Here is a 20734-nt window from a genome sequence, read left to right on the forward strand (position 1 = left end):
AAAAAAAAAAAAAAAAAAAAAAAAAAAATTAGGAAAGCAGAAGCAATGACTAGTTACAGAAAATGATACAAAATCAGCAGCTTGGAAAGGCCCCTGAGAATTCACCTGGTCCTTGACTTAGCTGGGCAGGGAGGAGCTGGGGCACAGGAGGCCTTGAGGAGAGCGGGGGTCGGAGGCACTGGCAGAGGCCCAGAGGCAGGCACGCCCCCAGCTGGCTCTAGGGACTTGACCAGACCTGGCTGGGAGGGCCTGGCTGGGGAGTGGAGCCTGGAAATGAGGCAGGGTAGATGATAGCTACAGTGGCAGGCCTGGCAGCTAGGAAGGCTGCCACCCACAGTGCAGCACACTTGGCCTGCAGTGCCTCGGGGGCCAGTGGCATCTGCCTAGGGACCTCACAGTCTATATACCCAAAGCCAGCCCTGGTCAAGGCAAAGAACCCTCAGGAAGTCATTCTGGGACATGACCCACTCACTGGTTGTAGCTGCCAAGGTGGTAGGGGGATGCCTGAGTGCAGGGAGCAGGGCGCCTTGCTCATGCTCCCCACTGCCCCCCGACCCGGCCTCCCACGACTGCAACTGCAGCAAGATTCTAGCTTTTCAAAACAACTTCATTTCTAAAATTCTCAACGGTTTCTCTCTCTGAAATGTATGAAAAGACTATTTTAACTCAATTTATTCTGAAGAGATGAACAACTGCTTATCCTTTACCTTTGCCAGAGCAGGCAGCTGGTGGCCCCCACAGGTGGGCTCTGAAAGGTGAGGTAGGGCACCTGCACCACATCTGGGGTGGGCCCAGCTCCTGGCCCCTTTCCAGACCCCAGAGGAAACAAGGCACTACCTCGATGACCTCACCTGCTCCGCTGCACACGCTCCACAAGGGAAGCTTGTACGGGGAGGTGAAGCTGTGGAACACGCCCACATCGTGAGGCGCCAGGAACTCCACAAACTTGGCGTCGCTGAAGGCATCTCTTTTATAGTGAAATATGGATGCAACCTGGTCAGAGATGTACAAGATCTTCCCAGACACCAGGGACACGGCCACAGCAAACATATCCTGAAAAGGAAGAGTAGGGCTCTGGTGACAAGGTCAGACGGGGTTGGCCGCCACATCCGACTCAGGCAGGCAGGCTGGAGGGAGCCGCCCACCAGGAGCATCAGAGGTGGGGGGCTCTCTGAGCCCCTTGCCTAGCCCTGACCAAAAAATCCTATCTTGCCTGTTGACAGAGCAGGAGCATTGCCATCTTGGACAAGCCCCTCATTCTAAAGTTCACCTACATCCAAAGGGCAACAGCCTAATGGCTAAGGTCAACATGACCATAAACCACAAGTACATCTCCAACCAGAAACATCCCAAACTCCTCCCCGACCAGAGACACGCCAGCCCCGAGATAACCCCACTCTAGGGCCCGGAAAGATGCCTGTCCCAAGATAACCTCCCCTCCCAGAGACGGTCCAGCCCCGCCATAAACTCCTCCAGCACACAGACATTCCAGGCTTGCGATAAGCCCCTCACCCTGAAACCAACATATACTCTCAGTCTGCAGAGAAAGCGCTCCTGATCAAAATCGGCCAGGAGCGCTTCTCAGGTTTTCACTAAAGGAAACCTGTCTTTGACTGCCAAGCTGCATTTCATGTTTCTTTCCTCTTTAACTCTTACACCTGTTACAGATATTGGGAGGTCCAACATGATATTCGAAACAACACATCAGGGTTCTATTGCTGGAATAAACTCCAGCTGTCTCCACCCACTGGAAGGCGCCACTCACCCCACTGTCTTGGACATGGCGCCTGGTGTCCAGGCTGGGTGACAGGGAGGTGGGGGACCCTCTGCTCACTTGGCCTGCCCCAACAATCTCTACCAGCCTTGCTCTCTCCCAGGGTTCTAGGGGCTTCCTGGGGAGCAGAGGTATCTGGGTGGGCCCCTGCAGCCCACCATGGGCGCTCTGCTGCTGGCTGGCCCTCTGGGCTCAGGGTTGGGGGCTGCCTGGGGGTTACGCTGGAGGAAGATGGGAAGGATTAGGGAGCCCTGTTATGAGGCCAGCTTCACAATGGTCCCAGCACACGTGGGGTCCCCGCTGGCCCTTACATCTGTTCTCACTGGCTGAGAACTCAGGGTGGTAGAGCAGGTGTGTGTGTATGTGGCCCATGCGCCCTCCAAGGGGCCCACCTTTGGGTGTGCTTAAAAATGCATGGTTTTTGGAGTCTCCAATCCCAGCTCCCCTTCATGACCGCAAAGCCCTGGGCAAGTGAACTGACTGTCACCAAGTCTGTCTCCTCACCTTGAGGACATGAAAACCCAGAGCCCCCCAGTTCAGTCACAGTGGATTTGTCCTTGTACCCATGAGCTACAGGACAAAGTTGGGCAGGGACGAAGAAGACAGTCTCACAGAAGGCAGAAGTCCAGAACACGAATGCCACTTCCAGAATCACTGACTTCACATTCTTCCTTTTAAAGGTAGGAACTTATCTGCTGAAACCCCAAACGTTCCTGCCTTATAGCCACTGGCCACTGCTCTGAGCTAGCTCGCCTGGAGGAGGAACTCCCACCGTTTAGAAAGAAACTTCGGGAAGAGGCTTACAGCATTCTTCACAATGTGCTCAGAGGTAACGCTCTCCATCTCCTCCACAGTGTAGGAGGGCACGTCTGATCCACAGGGGTGACCCTCGCTGGACATCAGCAGCTGGTAATACTCTTCATTGGCTGCAGGATAGACAGTGCTCACACTCAGCGGGCAGAACCCAGCACTTGGCCGGAGATAGTCACTAGCTCTTACGAACTGGGGGCTCTATTTTCTCAAATGAAAAGGTAGGATATAAATCCCGTCTTCCTGGGACACAGAACACACGGATACGCGAAGGCAAAACAAACTCACAAACAGAAATCAGGATATTTTTCCCTGCATCAGAAGGCCTTTGATTATAAAATTTTTTAAATGTGGCAACTACATTATTTAAGGTTACATGGTCAGAGTTCCAGCTGCCTCTCACGTTCTCCAGAAGGGGCTTCTTTTTTTTTTTTTTTTTTTTTTTTGAGATGGATTTTTGCTTTTGTAACCCAGGCTGGAGTGCAATGGCGCAATCTAGGCTCATTACAACTTCCGCCTCCCAGGCTCAAGCAATTCTCTCGCCTCAGCCTCCCAAGTAGCTGGGATTACAGGAACCCGCCACTACAACCAGCTAATTATTCTTGTTTTTGTTTTTGTTTTTGTTTTTCCGCTCTGTCGCCCAGGCTGGAGTGCAGTGGCCAGATTTCAGCTCACTGCAAGCTCCACCTCCCGGGTTCACGCCATTCTCCTGCCTCAGCCTCCCGAGTAGCTGGGACTACAGGCGCCCGCCACCTCGCCCGGCTAGTTTTTTGTATTTTTTAGTAGAGACGGGGTTTCACCGTGTTAGCCAGGATGNGAGTCTCGCGCTGTGTCACCCAGGCTGGAGTGCAGTGGCGCGATCTCGGCTCACTGCAAGCTCCGCCTCCCAGGTTCAGGCCATTCTCCTGCCTCAGCCTCCGAGTAGCTGGGACTACAGGCGCCCGCCACCACGCCCGGCTAGTTTTTTGTACTTTTAGTAGAGACGGGGTTTCACCATGTTAGCCAGGATGGTCTCGATCTCCTGACCTCGTGATCCGCCCGCCTCGGCCTCCCAAAGTGCTGGGATTACAGGCTTGAGCCACCGCGCCCGGCCAGTTTTTTGTATTTTTTAGTAGAGACGGGGTTTCACCGTGTTAGCCAGGATGGTCTCGATCTCCTGACCTCGTGATCCGCCCGCCTCGGCCTCCCAAAGTGCTGGGATTACAGGCTTGAGCCACCGCGCCTGGCCCCATTTGTTTTGTTTTGAGATGGAGCCTCACTCTGTCGCCAGGCTGGAGTGCAGTGGCGTGATCTCACCTCACTGCAACCCCCACCTCCCAGGGGTTCAAGCAATTCTCCTGCCTCAGCCTCCCAAGTAGCTGGGACTACAGGTGCATGCCACCACGCCGAGCTAATTTTTATATTTTTAGTAGAGACGAGGTTTCACCATGTTGGCCAGGATGGTCTCGATCTCTTGACCTTGTGATCTGCCCGCCTTGGCCTCCCAAAGTGCTGGGATTACAGGCGTGAGCCACTGTGCCTGGCCTCCAGAAGGTCTTTAATCATTATGGTACATCCACGTTTCCACACAGGACCACATGGCAACCCCTGCACATCTGACTCCCTGGGTGATGCCATCAGACACCCCCATCCAGGCAGAACTGACTGCTTAAAAAAATAGCAGGCACAAGAACATTTGAAAGAAAGTTTTCAAAATAGAATCTGAAGAGGAGGGGGCCACTCCATCTGAGTTCCCACGCCATCCTGGCTTATCCAGTGGGCTCTGGGGTGACAAGCCTGTCTCTGGGTGTCGGTGCTTACGGCCACAGTGGCCCTCACTCCAGGCGGGAGCAAAGGGGCCAGCTCGAGGCTGCCACTTGCCCTCAGGGCTCAACAGGCCCTGGATACATGAAACCTGGGGCTGTGTTAGGAGACTGACCCAGGATTCTGCCATGCATGTGCTTCCTGCGATGTGGTGAGGAGACCTTTGGACCCACAGCTGGGTCTCATCTGCTTTCAGTTTTGCCACCTTCAGTAATTTCAGAAACAGGCACATATCTGAGTATGCTCTGAAATCAAGATATAAACTGCTGGAAAGTCTGGAAAATGTCCATGTGGCAGAGCTTCTGAGCTCTGAAGTTACTGCAGATGCCAACAGGGAAACACCTTAAATGGACATAATCACTTGAGAACAGAGCACCCCAACTGATCAGAATGAACTTTCCCTTCCAGCTCCTCCTTCTGGAAAACGGGGCCTCCATGGCCACACAGGCCCAGAGCGGTGCCCTCCATGGCAGGGTGCTCATCCCAGGGGCACCAGATTTTATATTTAGACCTGACCAGCAATGATGAGCAGCCGAGGCACCTTGTTCTGTCTGTATCAACCCTCACCAAATGGACAATGGGATTAGGGAGGAGCCTGCAGAGAAACTTATAGGACACCCAAAGACAACACCCAAAAATGCAAGTCCAAGCTAGCACATGGCAGAGCAACCCTTCTACACCTGGCTCAAGGGACCCCAGAGATGAGTGCTGATGACCTGCTCACTGCTGATGAAAAATTACTGAAATATTTAAAAATATGAAGACTGCTTGAAATATGAGTTTATACCCATGATTACTAGTGAAGAACTTTGTCCTAACTGTACGCTGTGCTTTGAAACGACTGATGATAATAGAATACAGCTACTGCTTCACCTTAAGCCTTTCAGATTTTTCTTTTATGCACGTTTTTAATGTAAAAGATCCACCAGCCCCTCAGTGCATGTGTGCAACACATGAAAAGGCACAGCTCCACGGAATCGGGAGGTGCTCACACATCAGCTGGCAGGAGGTGTGAAGATGCTCTGCGGGGCACCTTCCTTCCCCACCCTGGCTCACACTGATGGTCTCTGCCTGCTCGTCACAACAGACCAACACAGCTGAGGAATTCTTCAAAGTTCCAGAGCTGGTTGTTTCCACTGTAAAGAAAAAGACCAGGCCAGGCACAGTGGCTCACACCTGTAATCCCAGAACTTTGGCAGGCTGGAGTGGGAGGACTGCTTGGGTCCAGGAGTTCGAGACCAGCCTGGGCAACATAGTGAGACCCCATCTCCACAAAAAATGCAAAAATTAGCTGGGCGTGGTGGTACATGCCTATGGTCCCAGCTACTCAGGAGGCTGTGGCAGGACAATCGCTTAAGCCCGGAAGTCGAGGCTACAGTGAGCTGTGATAAGCCTCGAGTTTTAGAAAGTCAACAAAATCTGAGCTATAATTTGGGGGGATTTAAAACATATTTCTATAGGTTTGGAGCAGATGTGCGAGGTCGACGTACCTTTCACCTGCTTCACACTCCTGAGGGCGTACTTCAGGGTGGCCAGCGTGCTAGCCTTGCCCTTGGCCTTCTTGTCTGCAGGGAGGTGAACCTTCAGCTCCTTTAGTGTTTTTATCAGTTCTTTGTGTGTGTCCACTTTCGAAGACTGGTCGCTACTGCAGGATTCAAGAAAGAGGCAGCCAAATGTTAGCTTCCTAGGTGTCCTTTCCTGAAGAAACGTGCCTCTTGTCCATTTTCTCAGCCTCGGCTCTAAAGATGTTTTGATCTGGATGGTCCTTTGTGGGGCTCTGCAGGACATTTAGCAGTATCCCTGGCCTCACCCACAATAGACCAGGAAGACCACAGCCAAGTATGACAATCAGCGCTATCGACAGACAATGCCAGACGGTTCTTGCTGGGAGACAAATTGTACCTGGTCAAGAATCACCGCTCTAACCCAACTGAATGCTGGAGAAGTCCCTCCAGCTGTGTTCTTTTCCGCCACGGGTTAGAGCTAGGCTTTGCTCAGGAAAGGATACTGGCCGACCCACAGTCTGGTGCAGTGGACTGTGCCCTGAGTTGTGCCCTCCTTCCCTGCCCCAGGTAAAGAAGGACTGAGTGATGGGATTACAGAGGACAGCACAGTGACTTCCTGGGACATAAAAGTGAGCCATGAACAGAGAAAAGGGGATTGTGGAGAAGGGTCTTCAAACATTAATTGAGGATACAGAGATGTTAGAGAGACAGGACAGCAGGGCTGATGAAGATGGGCCTGTTCGGAACAGAGGGTGCAGAAGGAATGATGGAAATCAAGGTTTCTCAGGCAATGCAAAGTGCCCACAGGTCCTGGACTAGGAGCCGGGTTCTGCTCTAGAGGTGACAGGAAAATTGACATAGGGTAAGTTTGTTACAAACACCTAAGAAGGGTGAAGAATGTTCTAGATGAAAATGCCCAAGACTCAGGCAAAGTCGGTTTCGAGTAGAGCTGGGAGAAGCTAAAGGTACTGGAGTGACATCCTGGGGGCTCTGGATGGCGAGGGGACACAGTCACTGTCTGAAAGGCCAGGGTAAGGCTGGGTTCATACTCACACAGCCACACAGACGGGTTTTAGCAGAGCTTAAAAAAAGCCACGTCATTCCCAAAAAACTAACCTCCAATAAGAAGTCTTTCAATTTCTCTAAAAACTCTGTGTACGAAGTTCTAATTGGCCTTACCTGCAGCCACTTGTAGATGGGTTGTGTTCAGATTTTGTAATCATCAGGCTAAAGGCATCTGGACTATGAAAACAAGAAATAAAAGCAAAATTTAGACAACTGTATGCTCCAGACACATCTTCCCCTGCCACCCTACCAGTGATAACAGGTTAGATAACACCATGGTAAGACAACTTTTAAAAAATACAAGGTTAAGATAAAGCTGGAACATAAAACTTTCAGACATGAGAAAAACTAAGTACCAGGACACAGAAACACATGACAACAGGGACCAGTTCCTTTTCTATAAACCGCCCAGTGTTGTATAAGCAGCCGCTGGCTGGGTTACCCACCACTGCTACCTCCCAAGATCTCCTTACGCTACCCAGTACCTGTCTGTTGGCAACTGGATCTACAAAATCAACAGGGCCTCATTATAAGGAAGGACAGACACTGGCACATTTTAATCATTTTCAAAAATGTTGAAAAACTTGATAATCATGATTTAAAGATTGCAAAAGCAATCAAATCACAGCAGAAATAAGCCACTGAGGAAACAACCTGCCCAGCCTCCATCTGGCCAGAGGCTGAACTCACCTCTGGTGGGCGTCCGGTGGCTCCACCAGCATCCCCAGCTCCTTCCCGCTGTCGTCACAGTCACTGCCCTGCGAGTCCCGCCCCGTGGAGCAGTTTTCATTGGTCTCATGTCCACTTGAGCCACTGCTCATGTCCACATCTTCCTGAAGTGGGACCTGGCTGGGCTGGGGCTCCATGGGCTCCTTGGTGGGGTTACTGGGGCTGGGGGGAAATTCCGCGTATCCATTCATGTTGGGCTCTGGAATGAAGCTGGCAAACAGAGGGATGCTGTCAGGCAGAGCACCCGTTTGACTCTTTCTGTTACTAATGAAACTGCAGTCTCTTTCTTTCTTCTCCCTGTCTCTCTCTCTCTCTCTCTTTCTTTCTTTCTTTTTTGGAGACAGGTCTGACTCCTTTGCATAGGGAATGCAGTGCCTGGGCTCAAGCGATCCTCCCACCTCAGCCTCCAGGGTAGTTGGAACCACAGGCACTCACCACCATGCCTGGCTAATTTTTTGTATTTTTGGTAGAGACAGGGTTTTGCCATGTTGCCCAGACTGGTCTCGAACTCCTGAAGTCAAGCGGTCTGCCCGCCTCAGCCTCCCAAAATGTTGAGATTACAGGCCAGCTGTGGCTAGCTGCACCCAGCCAAAACTGCCCTTTCATTGCAATCAATCACACACATATTAATTCATCACATCACTTATTTGTTCTTATTGACAGAGCTCCTATCTGCCATGGATTAGGAAGAGGGTTGAATGAGGCAGCCTCAGCCCCCGACACAGAGCTGCTGGAGGCCTCATCAGAAGGCAGACAAGAGCACTGACAGCCACCGCCCGGCCTGTGGAGTGCTGGGAAAAAACAAGAGCACTGACAGTCACCGCCCAGCCTGTGGAGTGCTGGGAGAAGCACACAGTCCCTCTGAATGGGTGATCTGCCTTTTATAAACTTCCCCAGATGATGGTGGGGTAGGGGAGCCGGGTTCAGAAATCTTGGCCATTACACACGGCACAGTTACAGGAGGAGGAGCCAAGGCTAGCAGGAGACATGGAGACAGACAGGGCTTGCTGGCTAAAGAGGGCAGAGGGGCCTGGCAGGTGTGGAACCCTCCCAGCAGCTCGGGAGTCCCAGGCACCGCAGGCATGTACAAGTGGCATGGGGAGGGACCAGGACAATGTGAGTTCACATTTACTAGGAATGGTTGGGAGCTGCTGAGGCACTCTGAGTGCCAGGCCCACGGAACTCAGCTCGCATTTGGACAGGCCCGCACTGCTGTGCTGGACAGAAGCTTTACCTCAGCACTTTGGGGTAGGTGGGTGGAATGGCTGAAAAAAGACAGACCAGTGATCATCCTGGACACGAACTGAGGGGGTAAACAGAGACAGGCAGTAGGGAGGGGTGGGACTGATTAGCAGGTAGGAGGCCAAAATACCATCCTGGGTCCTCCCTTCTTCACCTAGTGATGTCCCCCCATCCCCAGCACAGCGTTTTCAGCAGGGTCCCAGCAGAAAACAGGCACCCACTCAAGCAGGGCACTGGAGAGAGCCAGATGAAGGCCCTGTTTGACACAAGTGGTCATGCTTAACGAACACAGCTGTGAGGCTCTGGGGTGATGCTGCTGACTACAGACATGATGCTAAGCACCCAACACACAGCCTTCCCAGCAACTCTGGATCACTGTCTACATGGTGTGCAGGGGACTGTTCTACAGAGGTGCCAACAGGGGTGGGTAGCTCACCCCAGACCACACAGTAGCAGATGACGGCCCTGGATTCCAGGCCTGCCGGCATCTGAAGATGGGACCCCCACCCTACAACCAGGCTTGGCTACGCGGGGACCTCCTGCTTCCTGCCACTGCACTGTGCTCGGCCCCAACTCTGGTCCAGTGTGGCACTGCCACTTCTGCATGGCATCCGTCTGGCCCTTCCCAGGGCAGGCGGAACAAGGGGAGAGAAGGGTTTCTAGATTCCAGACCCCAAATCTTGTGAAACATCTTATGCTCCAATTCCCATCTAGCTCTGGGAGAGCCTCCCTTTCCACCTCCTTCCCACCAGAACCCACGTGAAATGACCAAGGATCATACAATTGGTTGGGGGGAGGGATTATTTTCAGCAGCCCTAGAAGTCCCAATCATTCGCCACAAAGTGAAGATCCGTCCTGCTGCTTGTCGCTCAGATGGAAGGAGCATGAAGAGTGCACTGGAGTCCAAATCCCCCTGAGGAAGTGGCTAGTGCTGAGATCCCTGCTATCCCCCGCCATGGAAGAAGACGGCCTGAACCACGGTCAAGGCTGGACTGTCAAGAGCTCTACTACCAGGAAGATGCTTCGTGGGGAAGCTGTGGGAGAAGAACGGACACCGGAACAGAAATCCTGTGGGAAGGAGAGGTTCTCCTGGACACGCTTCACCCACTGAACACCCCCAGGTGCCCTCCCCTACAGGGCGACTCTGAGAAAGGGCTCGAAACCATCCAGCAATACTGAGGGCCGCACACACAGGGAGCCGGATTCCAACAGCTGGCCCTAGGAACTGAATGGCTAAGCTCCAACGAGAGCCTTCAGCACCCCCTTCCCCAGGTCAAGTCCGTTCACAGGTGAGCCACTCCGGGACAGCCTGGTGAGAGGCAGGGCTCACGAAGAGTCCACCCACATCAGTGTCTGGAGAACAGCAGGGCTGACTAGACCTTGCCTTGTTCAAAAACTAATAAACAGAAGAAAGCCAGTACGGGGCTGTGGAAAAGACACACAGCAAAGACAACTGAACACAACCCTCATGCCACAGAGGAAGCAGCAAATTAGGACAGCATCTACTTTTCATCCTAAAAATACAAGAAGTGATGGACTCAATGAAACAAGTAATGAGGGATGCGATAAGGCCACACAGTCTGACATGAAAATGCCACATTAGAATGGAAAACTAGGAAGGACAAAGTTCAGAGTCAATAAAAAGAAAATGGCTTCAGTGATAGGGAGGAGACACATGAGAAACTTTTAAAATGCAAAGGGAAAGGAGAAGGGAAGAGAGACGGAGGAGGGCTGGGTTTTACCTGTGGATTACAGCTCTTTCTGAAAGAGACGAGAACAATAAACCAGAAACCATAATGAGCGAGACACATAGAGAACCATCCTGAGCCAAAGACAGAGCTGAATCTGCCAATCAAAGGACAGGAGTCCAACGCCTGACTGCATCTAGATGACAAACAGTATCTCCAAGGATAAAGAAAATCCTATCAACATTCAAAGAGAACAAACAAGTTACCCATAAAAGATGAAAAAAATCATACTAGTCTTGGATATCTCTTCAGCAATATTAAATTTCCAGAAGACAATGTCTACTTTTTTTTTTTTGAGAGAGAGTCTCGCTCTGTCAACAGGCTGGAGTGCAGTGGTGCAATCTTGGCTCACGGCAACCTCCACCTCTGGGTTCAAGCGATTCTCCTGCCTCAGCCTCCTGAGTAGCTGGGACTACAGGCGCACACCACCACACCCAGCTAATTTTTGTATTTTTAGTAGAGATGGGGTTTCACCATGCTGGCCAGGATGGTCTCGCTCTCTTGATTTCATGATCTGCCCACCTCGGCCTCCCAAAGTGCTGGGATTATAGGCGTGAGCCACCGTGCCCAGTTGTCTATATATATTAATAGCTCTGAGAGGAAAAGCTTATGGTCAAAGGGAGGAAATCTCAATTACAGGATACTTGATTGTGGGTTATATAGCTGGTTTTATCAATATCCTGAGTCATATAAAACCCAAAATGCCAGCGTCATTCCACTTAAAGTCAGGAACAAAATAAGCAAGTCTATTACTCCTGTCTTTGTTTGTTTACATTTTATGGCAGTTCTAGCAAATTCAATGAAAGATGAATAGTAATACCTTTTGGGAAGAGAGAGACTAAGCACGAAGACTGCCTAGGCCATTCCCACAAAGAGAAACACCAAAGATTTGTGAATTTGTAGAGACAGGCTCAACCTCATTAGCATCAGGAAAATGCAAAGGATGAGGTTATCATGCCTATCAGGTTGCCAAAAATTAACAGGACTGCTCACCCTAGCGTTGGTCAGGTGGAGGAGTGGCTCTTGAGTATGGTGGTATAGTAATAGGGTATTTCTGGAGAAAAATTTGAGTTCACAGCAACGTTTATAATCTGCATACTCTTCCCACCTCCAGGAATCCATTGCAGATAAGGGCTTATTTATGTGCACAGAGATGTGTGAGCATGGAATATAAGAATCTGGAAAGAACCATCAACAAGGAGGCTACGCATCCTGTCCACGATCATCCTGGCCAGCAGCCAGCCTCAAATTCCAAACTGGTCCCGTGCCTCCACCTGGCCCTGCTATGGTCAACACAGCATCTAGAGCGATCCTGGTGAAGGGGCTTAGCTTACACCTGACCTGTGCTCAGACCCTTGCTCAGAGCACAGCTCTAGTGGGCATGAGGGCCAGAGGCTCTGCAAGTCCAGCTCCTGCAATCTCCTGGGCATGTCCTGTTAACTGCCCACCCCTTAGCCCCAGCCCTGTGTGCTCTGACCACAGGGACTCTGCACTTGCTGCTCCCTCGTGCCCACAGCCCTCTTCCTGTAGATGCCCTGGGCAGCCTGCATGAACAGCACTGCCTCCCCACCAGCTCCTTCTCTGTGCCCTGCACTCCTGCTCTGTGGGCTTTCCTTGCCAGCACTGAGGGGCGGGCTGTTTACTGCCTGCCTCCCCTCTGGGACCTAAGCTCCATGCGGGTAGGGGTTTGAGTTGGTCACTACTGGATCCCCAGGCCCTGGCACGTACTGTTGAAGACACAAACCTGGGACATCCATGCTCCGAATACTATACACCCACTAAAAGGACGGAGGCCAGAAACACTGATGTGGGGAGAGTCTCAGACATAGATGAACAAGTCCAAGAACAATAAATAATGACAACAATAAAAAGGACAGATGGCACTCAGGCAGGGCCCGCCTGGTGCCAGCAGTTTCCCACTGACTTGCCCTTACTCGCTTAGCACTGAGGCCTGGCACTGGGGCAGACAACAGAGCAGACATCTTTCCTGCCCTCAGGGAGCTTACATTAGGGGGAAACAGACAATAAATAAGAAAGTAGAATACACAGTACAGCAGGCAACTAGCAAGGGGGAATAGAGGGGCTGGGAGTGACATTTCAGTGAGGGTGGCCCCAGGTGTAGGTGGCATTTGGCAAGGACCTTGCACTTGAGCCCTCATGTGTGAACTGACTCAGAGTCCCTGGGCTTCGCTCTCTCAGGCTGGCAGTCGCGTGCTCCAGCAGCTCCTTCTGGCTTCACACCTGAGGCTGGGACTGGGTGTCTCTGTCTCTGCCTGCCCTGTGTGGACTCAGACAACGTGCCACTCCACTGTGGGGGTCCTTGCTGCCCCTCACTGTCCCGGCTGCCGCCAAAGGGTCTGATGAGGCAGCTGGACAGGAGGGAGAGCTCACGTGCTGGGCAGGAGGCAAGGTGGCGCTGGCAGAAAATGCCGCCTCCGGCCGGGCGCGGTGGCTCAAGCCTGTAATCCCAGCACTTTGGGAGGCCGAGACGGGCGGATCACGAGGTCAGGAGATCGAGACCATCCTGGCTAACACGGTGAAACCCCGTCTCCACTAAAAAATACAAAAAACTAGCCGGGCGCGGTGGCGGGCGCCTGTAGTCCCAACTACTCGGGAGGCTGAGGCAGGAGAATGGCGTGAACCCGGGAGGCGGAGCTTGCAGTGAGCTGAGATCCGGCCACTGCACTCCAGCCTGGGTGGCAGAGCGAGACTCCGTCTCAAAAAAAAAAAAAGAAAATGCCGCCTCCGTCTCTCCCTCAAACGGACTGTTCTGAAGTTGTCTTTCTTTCCTTCCTCCCTTTTTTGGGACAGGCTTTCTGAAGAGGTCCCAACAGGGTGAGCAGCCAGCTGTGTGTGTCTGTAAGGCAGAGCCTCATCTCAGCAGGGTGTCATCTTGTGTGTGCTTTCTAGACTTTTCTTCCTCACCTCCCTTTTCCTTTTCTACTGCTACCCTGGGACTGCAATTCCCAGTAAAGGGCTCACCTCAGACTCCGTTCTCAAGAGAGCCTGAAGGCAGAGCTGGAGAGCGTGGAGAGTGGGCTACCAGAGGAAGAACAAGGAAGAACATTCTAGGCAGGGGGACAGCACACACAAAGGCCCTACAGCAGGCAAGCACCTGACCTGTCTGAGGATGGTGCACGAGGCTGGAGCAGAGCGGGCAGGGGTAGGAGGGCGGCAGCAAGGCCAGATCACGGAGTGCCCTGCGGGGGCAGAGTCAGGACTCCCATAGGAAACCGTGCAGAGTTCTGTGCAACAAGATGTGACTTACACTTCAATGGAGTTGCAGGGTTGAGGCAAGGTGGAAACAAGGGGACCTCTCAGGGCGCTCTTGCCATGGTTAAGTGGAGCTGCCAAGAGGCTGTCCAGGGTACTAAGGGCATTCTGTCACTCCTGAACCCCCCCAACATCCTGGACACCACCCATCTCATCCCCACAGCCCTCCCCCAGAAAAGCAGCTGGTCCTTTATGCTCTGAGTGAGTCATTAAGGTGATCAGAGGTAGCAGCAGAGTGGCTAAGGGGACAGGTCCTGGATGGCCTGGGTTTCAGCTGGGTTTCACCACTTCCTAAGTGTGTGATCTCGGACAAGTTCCTTAACCTCTCTGTGCTTTGTGTCCTCATTCGTGAGATGGGGACAACAGTAGTTTCTGCCTCCTACTGGTTGTTAGAAGGGTTAAATGACACAATCCATGCAAGGTATCTGGACTGTAATATTAGCTTGTATTATCACTGCTAATCACTACAGAAAAACAGACAGGGGGCTGGGCGCGGTGGCTCATGCCTGTAATCGCAGCACTTTGGGAGGCTGAGGCAGTGGATTACCTGAGGTAAGGAGTTTATGACCAGCCAGACCAAAATGGTGAAACCCCATCTCTACTAAAAATACAAAAATTAGCCGGGCGTCATGGTGTGCGCCTGTAGTCCCAGCTACTTGGGAGGCTGCGACAGGAGAACTGCTTGAACCTGGGAGATGGAGGCTGCAGTAAGCCAAGATTGCACCACTGCACTCCAGCCTGGACGACACAGCAAGACTCCATCTCAAAAAAAAAAAAGAAAAAAGAAAGAAAAGAAAAGAAAAACAGAAGGGTAACAAAAGTAATTTTAAAAGACAGAGAGTGAACTGTCACAGTAGCTGTCTCTGGCTTGTATTCTTGTATTTAAAGGACTAAGAACTCAGTGCCACCCCCAGCCCAGGCAGTCCTTGGAAGAGCATCAGGTATCTGAAGCCACCGTGCTGTCTGGGCCCTGGGCGCTTTGCACGTAGCTCTCCTGGTTTTCACTATTTTGCACTTAGCTCCTGGTTTTCACCCAAGTCCAGCCCCTGTGAGCCTGTCTGAATACGACCCACTAGTGCCCCGACATTACCTTAAGTGGAAAATAAGTATTTTTGCAAAGAGGACAGAGTAAGCTTGGCAGAAATGTGAAAGCCAAATCATCAAACTTCGTCATTCCAGAAAATGCGTCTCTCAGCCCTGGCGGCTCTAATAGACCAGCCTCATTTTGAGAAGGTGGCAAAACCAACACCCCTGTCAAAGTGGACTTTGCCTCCTGCCTTCCACAGATGTGTACCCAGAGCTGGCTGGACCAGCTGTCCCTGGTGAGCTCCTAGGAAACCTGCTTCTACCTTGTGGCAGATAGGGGGAGGAAGGGCGGGCAAGCACTTATTTGCTCTGGGTGCCAAAGCCCAGGACGGAAAATGACAGCCTGGTGGAAAAGGGGCTGCCAGAAGCCAACATGAGCCTCTGGGCGTGAACCTGCCCTTGAGGCCCCCTTCACGTGTCTGCGCACTGGCTCTGCCCACAAGAACAGTCAGACTCAAGGAAACAGGTTAAGCTCGGACCCCTGACCAGGTCACTTGGCCATATTTGTGGTAGCTGGGTTGCCTCAACCTGACAGAGCACCATTCAGAAAGTACAGTCCACAACAAGAATGGAGAGCCTGGGATCAGGAAGAAAAGCAGCCGGTGGGGGTGGGGAAGGAGAGGGGCCAGGAGCAGAAACTACTGGCTGGTGGGGTCACAGGGGTTCATTACCCTATCCTCCCTACTTTCATAGATATTCATACTTTCCATAATAGTGTTTAAAAATTAGGAATGAAAGCACAGCCTGGGACCCAGTTCCAGCTTCCACTGCCACTGCCAGGACTGGTGAAGTCTCACTGTACTCCATACCCTCACACCCTAAAGCGGAAAAGCATTTTTTTGTGGAAATCAGAAATCAGTGTTCAGTTACCAGAGGAGTCCCACCTCATGAGGTCACAGCTTGATGTATATCCACAAACAACATACCCATGTCACATGTCACCAGACGCAGGACACTGCCAGCCCCCCAGAGGCTCCTTGTGGCCCTCCCAGCCACCGTCTACCCCACGGGGACCCACTAGCTTGGCTTCTCGCAGCCTAGTGAATTCTGCCTGCTTTTGAACTTTACATAATAAGGATCATACAGCATGTACTGTCTCTGCAAGTGCTGCAGGATTTTACAACCCCAAATATTATAACATGTTTTCTACTTCCTGGTAGGAGCCAACTCCCTGAGGCCAGCCTGCTGTAATCCTGAGAAAATGTTTGTCCTGCTAAATAAACAGCCGCGCTCTCCATGGCAACGGTTGGGTAACTGAGGAAAATGTGACCGCAGCCGTCCAAATATGGAGGGAAGGAGGTGCACCAGGGAGGCATTGTCTTGGCCTCACCAGGACACCTTTAATGCTCTCAATTCAGACTTTTAAATCCTTACATTTTTAGAACTACAAGACTTTACAGCAATAAGAAAGGCAAAAGTGTCAGCCTCCTAGCTCCCGTGGTCAGGGGCTGAGCTACTCTGAATTGCGGGAAGCTGAGGCATCTGCTCCTCCTGCACCTGGTTTCTTAAAGAGCAGATTCTGATTCCTCTATGTCACCCCAGGAAGAGCACGAGGAACCCTTCGAGGCCGGTGAGGGATCAGCACAGCAGCCCACTCTGTCTTGGGAACTACCAGCCTCTGAAAACCAAGTGGCCTTGACTCCTGTCACCCGTCACTGCTGTTCATTTACTGCTTCTAATTTGCTCTAGACTTGGAAATATGGTAACAAACTTGTTACAAATGTGTACACGATAAGCATAATGAGTTGAAAGGAGGGCCTGGTCCCCAGGGGAGAGTGCCCGGGCTTGGGGAGGGGCCCATCAGAGGCCCCCTCTAGACTGTCTGATTCTCCCTTGGTTCTGAAGGTTGGTCAGCTTTCCAGAAGTGTGGGGACAGTCTCTGCCAAGCTTATGGAATTGTGTGTTTCTGGCTCACTCTGCCAGAGTAGTTTTCAAAAGGTAAAAGCACACCCAGAGCCTGTCTTTCTTCTGACTAAACGCCAAGTGGCCCTGCCAGCTGTTCAATGACCTGACAGAGCCGTGGTTTGCTGAGTCCTGGTGAAGTTACATCATGGCTTAAAAACAGCAGTGTGACGACCAGTATTTTTGAGAAAGTTCAGTGTGTATGAGAAATAGTGCACAGGAGAGGAACCTTTCCTTTTTCCTTGTAAGCACTGCAGATGTGGCTCACAGGGGAACATTACCTGGCCCAAAGGCAAGAGCATATCAGAAGCCTCCGTCTCCTGCGAGAAACCTGGGAAAAATCAACTGTAGGGTAACAGAAAACCAAAAACCTGGGAATTAAATTAGACCTCTGAGACTGCCCAATCTGAGTCCCTCCGAACAAATGAAACTGAGGCCCAGACTGGGAGCCAAGGCTCCCAGCAGCAGCCAGCTGGCTGACGCAGGGCTCCCCCTTCCCACCTGGCACTCCAGTCTCCACAGAAAGCCAGGGCTGCGTTAGTTCTATACCAATGAATCACACCAAGGCGACAGTGACAGATAACTGCAAACACCCACGGTACCATCCCCGCGCTGGCACACCACACAGCTTCCACTTAAAAAAAACAACGGAGTCCCTTTCTTCATTATAGTCATATAGCACACAAAACTCAATTCACCTTGTATTTTAAAACTCAATTTCCAAATAAAGCCTTCAGGTAGAGTCCTATTTTCTTCTCAGGCACACCCAGTCTGGGACCAGAAGCCCCAGGTTGGGGTAGAAGTTGGCATCTCCCCTTGGAAGCCAAGAAGTCTAGTGATCCTGCTATGCCATATAAAAGTGAGAGGGGTCCAGGGGGGCTCTGGCCGTGGTGTGGGGTTCTTAACACACTTCCCGGACTTAAGGCCCCTCCTCCCAAATTACAGCCCACCCAGGATTCAGCACCCAAGTTGAGGCCTTCACTGAACCTCTGAAGCTCATCCTGCCCCAGGGCGATGGGAAGATCCTGCAGACAGCCTGGGCCTGGGCCTCAGTTTGCTCATCTGTCAGGCTGAGGGGTTACTCTGGGTGATTTTCAGGGTGCCTTCTGGCTCTGTTGTTCTGTATGAATCAGCTTTCCAAACGGGTTCCTTCTGTGTAGGTTACAGAAACCCTGGCAACCAACTCGTCATCCCTTACCCTGGCCTTCCTGAAGGGGGAAGCAGGCCACCTCCCACCTCCTGGTCTATGTCTGGGACTTAGCAGCCAAAGTACATCCCAGGAGGCAGGTGCGACTGCTGCACCAAAGAGTGGACACCCCCATTCCTTTCTATCCAGTCCGGGGAGAGGGAATTAATACAAGGTGGTCCAGGGGAGGCAAAGGGGCGAACGAACATCAGGCGGTTTCCCTGCCCTCAGGTTCCCAGGCCTGGCTTGGCACAGGGACTTCCTTGTCCCTCTGATCACCCATTCCAGGAGACCCGTGGGTGTCCAGGAAAAGCTCCTAGATCAGCGCCCTTCCACGGCCCTTCCCCAGCCCAGGACTTGGCCCTGTGGCCTCAGAGGAGGCAGTCAGCTCCCCGAGGGGCCTCCAGATCCCAGGGCCGGCTGCGCTGACCCCTGATTTCCTTGGCCTTCCCCACGGGAGGGGAGGGAGGGTTCCCAAAAGAGAATCGCCCACGGAACCGCAGCCCACGCGCAGTCACTCAGCAACTCGGTGCCCTACACACGCTGCCGCCTCACCTTTCGGACCTCAGGCTCCTGAGCTGCGAAACGGGGGTTCGAGTCCCCAACCCGCGGTGTCAGCGCAATTCAAACGAGCGCACCCTGCGCGCAGCTCGGCCACCCTCCACCTGAGACAGGGCCAACGGCACACGCCCCCACGCCGGCGCCGTTTCAAGCAGAGGAGTCCAGCGGCCCAGGGAACTCCCGGCGGCGCCGGGACCCCGACCTGCCCGAGGCCAACGCGCGGGCGGCGGTTACGTAAGCCGCAGCGGGGCCGCGCCGCGCCACTTACCGCCCGGCCGCGTTCGCGTCGGCCCGTCCGCCGGTCCCTCCGCCGACTCGTGGCTCTGTCCGCCCGGCCCCGCGCCCGCTGCCGCCGCCGCCACCACCGCCCACAGCTGCACGTAGCCCCTCAGCGCCGCCGCCTCCGCCGCGGCCGAGTCGCCGCTGTCACATAGTGGAAAACGTGACCGCGCGCGCCGCGCCCGCCCCCGGCGTCCGCCATTGGCCGCGACACCGTCTCATCTGCATACACGAGGGGCGGGGCCCACTAGCGCCGCGCGCCCATTGGTGGCGGTGCCCGTCGCTCTTTTTACATAAGACGCACATGGAACTCCATGTTCACCTCGTCGGTTCTTCAATGGAGACGCGGCGCGTTCGTGCCCCCCGTCGTCCTCCCTAGTGGTCTCATCCACTTCCGGCGTCGGCGCCTTCCATTCACGACGCCCTCGAGTCCGCCAGCTCCGGGAGCGCGGAGTGGCGCGTACCATTGCAGGCGGGGGAGCTGGGCGCGGGGCTCCTGTGCACCTCCGGCCGGCCTGGCCGGCCTGGCCGACCCGGCGCCCCGAAGCCGGACCAGGGAAACCTCCACCTCCGGCCACCGGCCAGAGGCGCGCCCCCAGCGGCCAGGGCCGCGGGAAAGTCTGCGCGGCATGCTTCATTCACACATTCATTCATTTACTCATTCACTCATTCATCGCCGGGCCCCAGAGCAGCCTAGGAGAAGGTGGCTGCATCGCCCTGCAGCAGCTGCTGGGGCACGCCCACCCGGGCCTCAGAGGTGCCTGTGGTCCACACTTGTCCCGTCAGTTACCACGTGTTACAATTTTTGGTTCAGGAAATAGAGTCACTGTTACTCTGGGGAGGTACAAAAGAAAGAAATGATGTTGTCTCTGCCCCCAAGCGCATCACTAGGGAGAAAGGACTGTCTCATAAAAAGGAAACTTAATCAAATGCTAAATTGGGCGATGTGGGCTATAAATTAACCAGAGCTATCCCCACAGGCTCCGTGAGAAAGGCAGCACTTCCAGGGCGGGTAGGATGGGCCCTGAGAAAGGGACACCTTACGAAGGTGCAAGCGGTAGAGACGGAGAAGCCCGTGGTGGGAGGTTGTCCTGGGAGCCAGTGCGGCAGCGTGCATCACCTTGTCTGAGGGTTTGCTGTTTCAGTAAGCATTGTTTGGGGCATGATGAGCCTCTAAACTTCCATTTAAAGTGTCCGGAGAGAGAGTACAATTTCCCCTGGTCTGGGTAGAAGCCTGAGACTTACAGGACAGGCAGGAGCTTGCAGGCTCCCATGCAGCAGACTCTGAAAGTGCAGGCTCTCATGGGGAAGGCGAGATTGTCCAGGAAGCTGGAACCCGCAGCATCTCTCTTTACTCTTCTTGTTCTTCTTTACCTGGACTCGCCTGGGGACCAGGGATGGGACAGAAGGAAAAGTTATTAACCCACATCAGGAATTCCTGAGTGTGATAACTCTTTCCCTTCTACTTGACGAGGTGTGTGTGCAACTTCTCAGATGCAAACCAGGGCAAATACCAAGTTCATCAGGGCAGCCCTTCCCACAGAAGCCCAGGGAGGCCTGCAGGCTGTTCACACACTGTCAGGTGGCCCCTCCTCCTGTTCCTCTTACATTGACATCTCAACACACTCCCCGCCCCCTCTCCCTAACACAGACACACAGAAATGTCAAGCAAATCCAGGCCCGGTTGCGCCCTGCACACACCCAAAGGCTCTTTTGTTTCTTCCCTCCCATTGACGTCAATGGGGAGCTCCATTGTTCTGGAAACAAGAGT

General features: G+C 53.0%; 1 protein-coding gene across 2 annotated transcripts in view; it reads right to left on the minus strand.

Annotated features, from left to right (window-relative positions):
* Nucleotides 1-20412, minus strand: part of PER2 (period circadian regulator 2) — a 48149-nt gene extending 27737 nt beyond the window's left edge. The window contains exons 1-6 of one of the 2 annotated variants that reach the window (XM_025404626.1): nucleotides 18679-18918; nucleotides 7648-7896; nucleotides 7072-7134; nucleotides 5878-6032; nucleotides 2579-2700; nucleotides 852-1053 (exon numbers count right to left, since the gene is read on the minus strand). In XM_025404626.1, coding sequence (XP_025260411.1) covers nucleotides 852-1053; nucleotides 2579-2700; nucleotides 5878-6032; nucleotides 7072-7134; nucleotides 7648-7877 — 772 coding nt within the window. In that variant the 5' untranslated portion in view covers nucleotides 7878-7896; nucleotides 18679-18918. Of the gene's footprint in view, nucleotides 1-851; nucleotides 1054-2578; nucleotides 2701-5877; nucleotides 6033-7071; nucleotides 7135-7647; nucleotides 7897-18678; nucleotides 18919-20208 lie in introns of those variants that run through there. The other variant, XM_025404625.1, reaches the window with a different exon arrangement.
* Between the last annotated feature and the right edge of the window lie 322 nt (nucleotides 20413-20734).

The sequence above is a fragment of the Theropithecus gelada genome, chromosome 12, assembly GCF_003255815.1.
Source record: "Theropithecus gelada isolate Dixy chromosome 12, Tgel_1.0, whole genome shotgun sequence".
In the NCBI taxonomy this organism is placed as follows: Eukaryota; Metazoa; Chordata; class Mammalia; order Primates; family Cercopithecidae; genus Theropithecus; species Theropithecus gelada.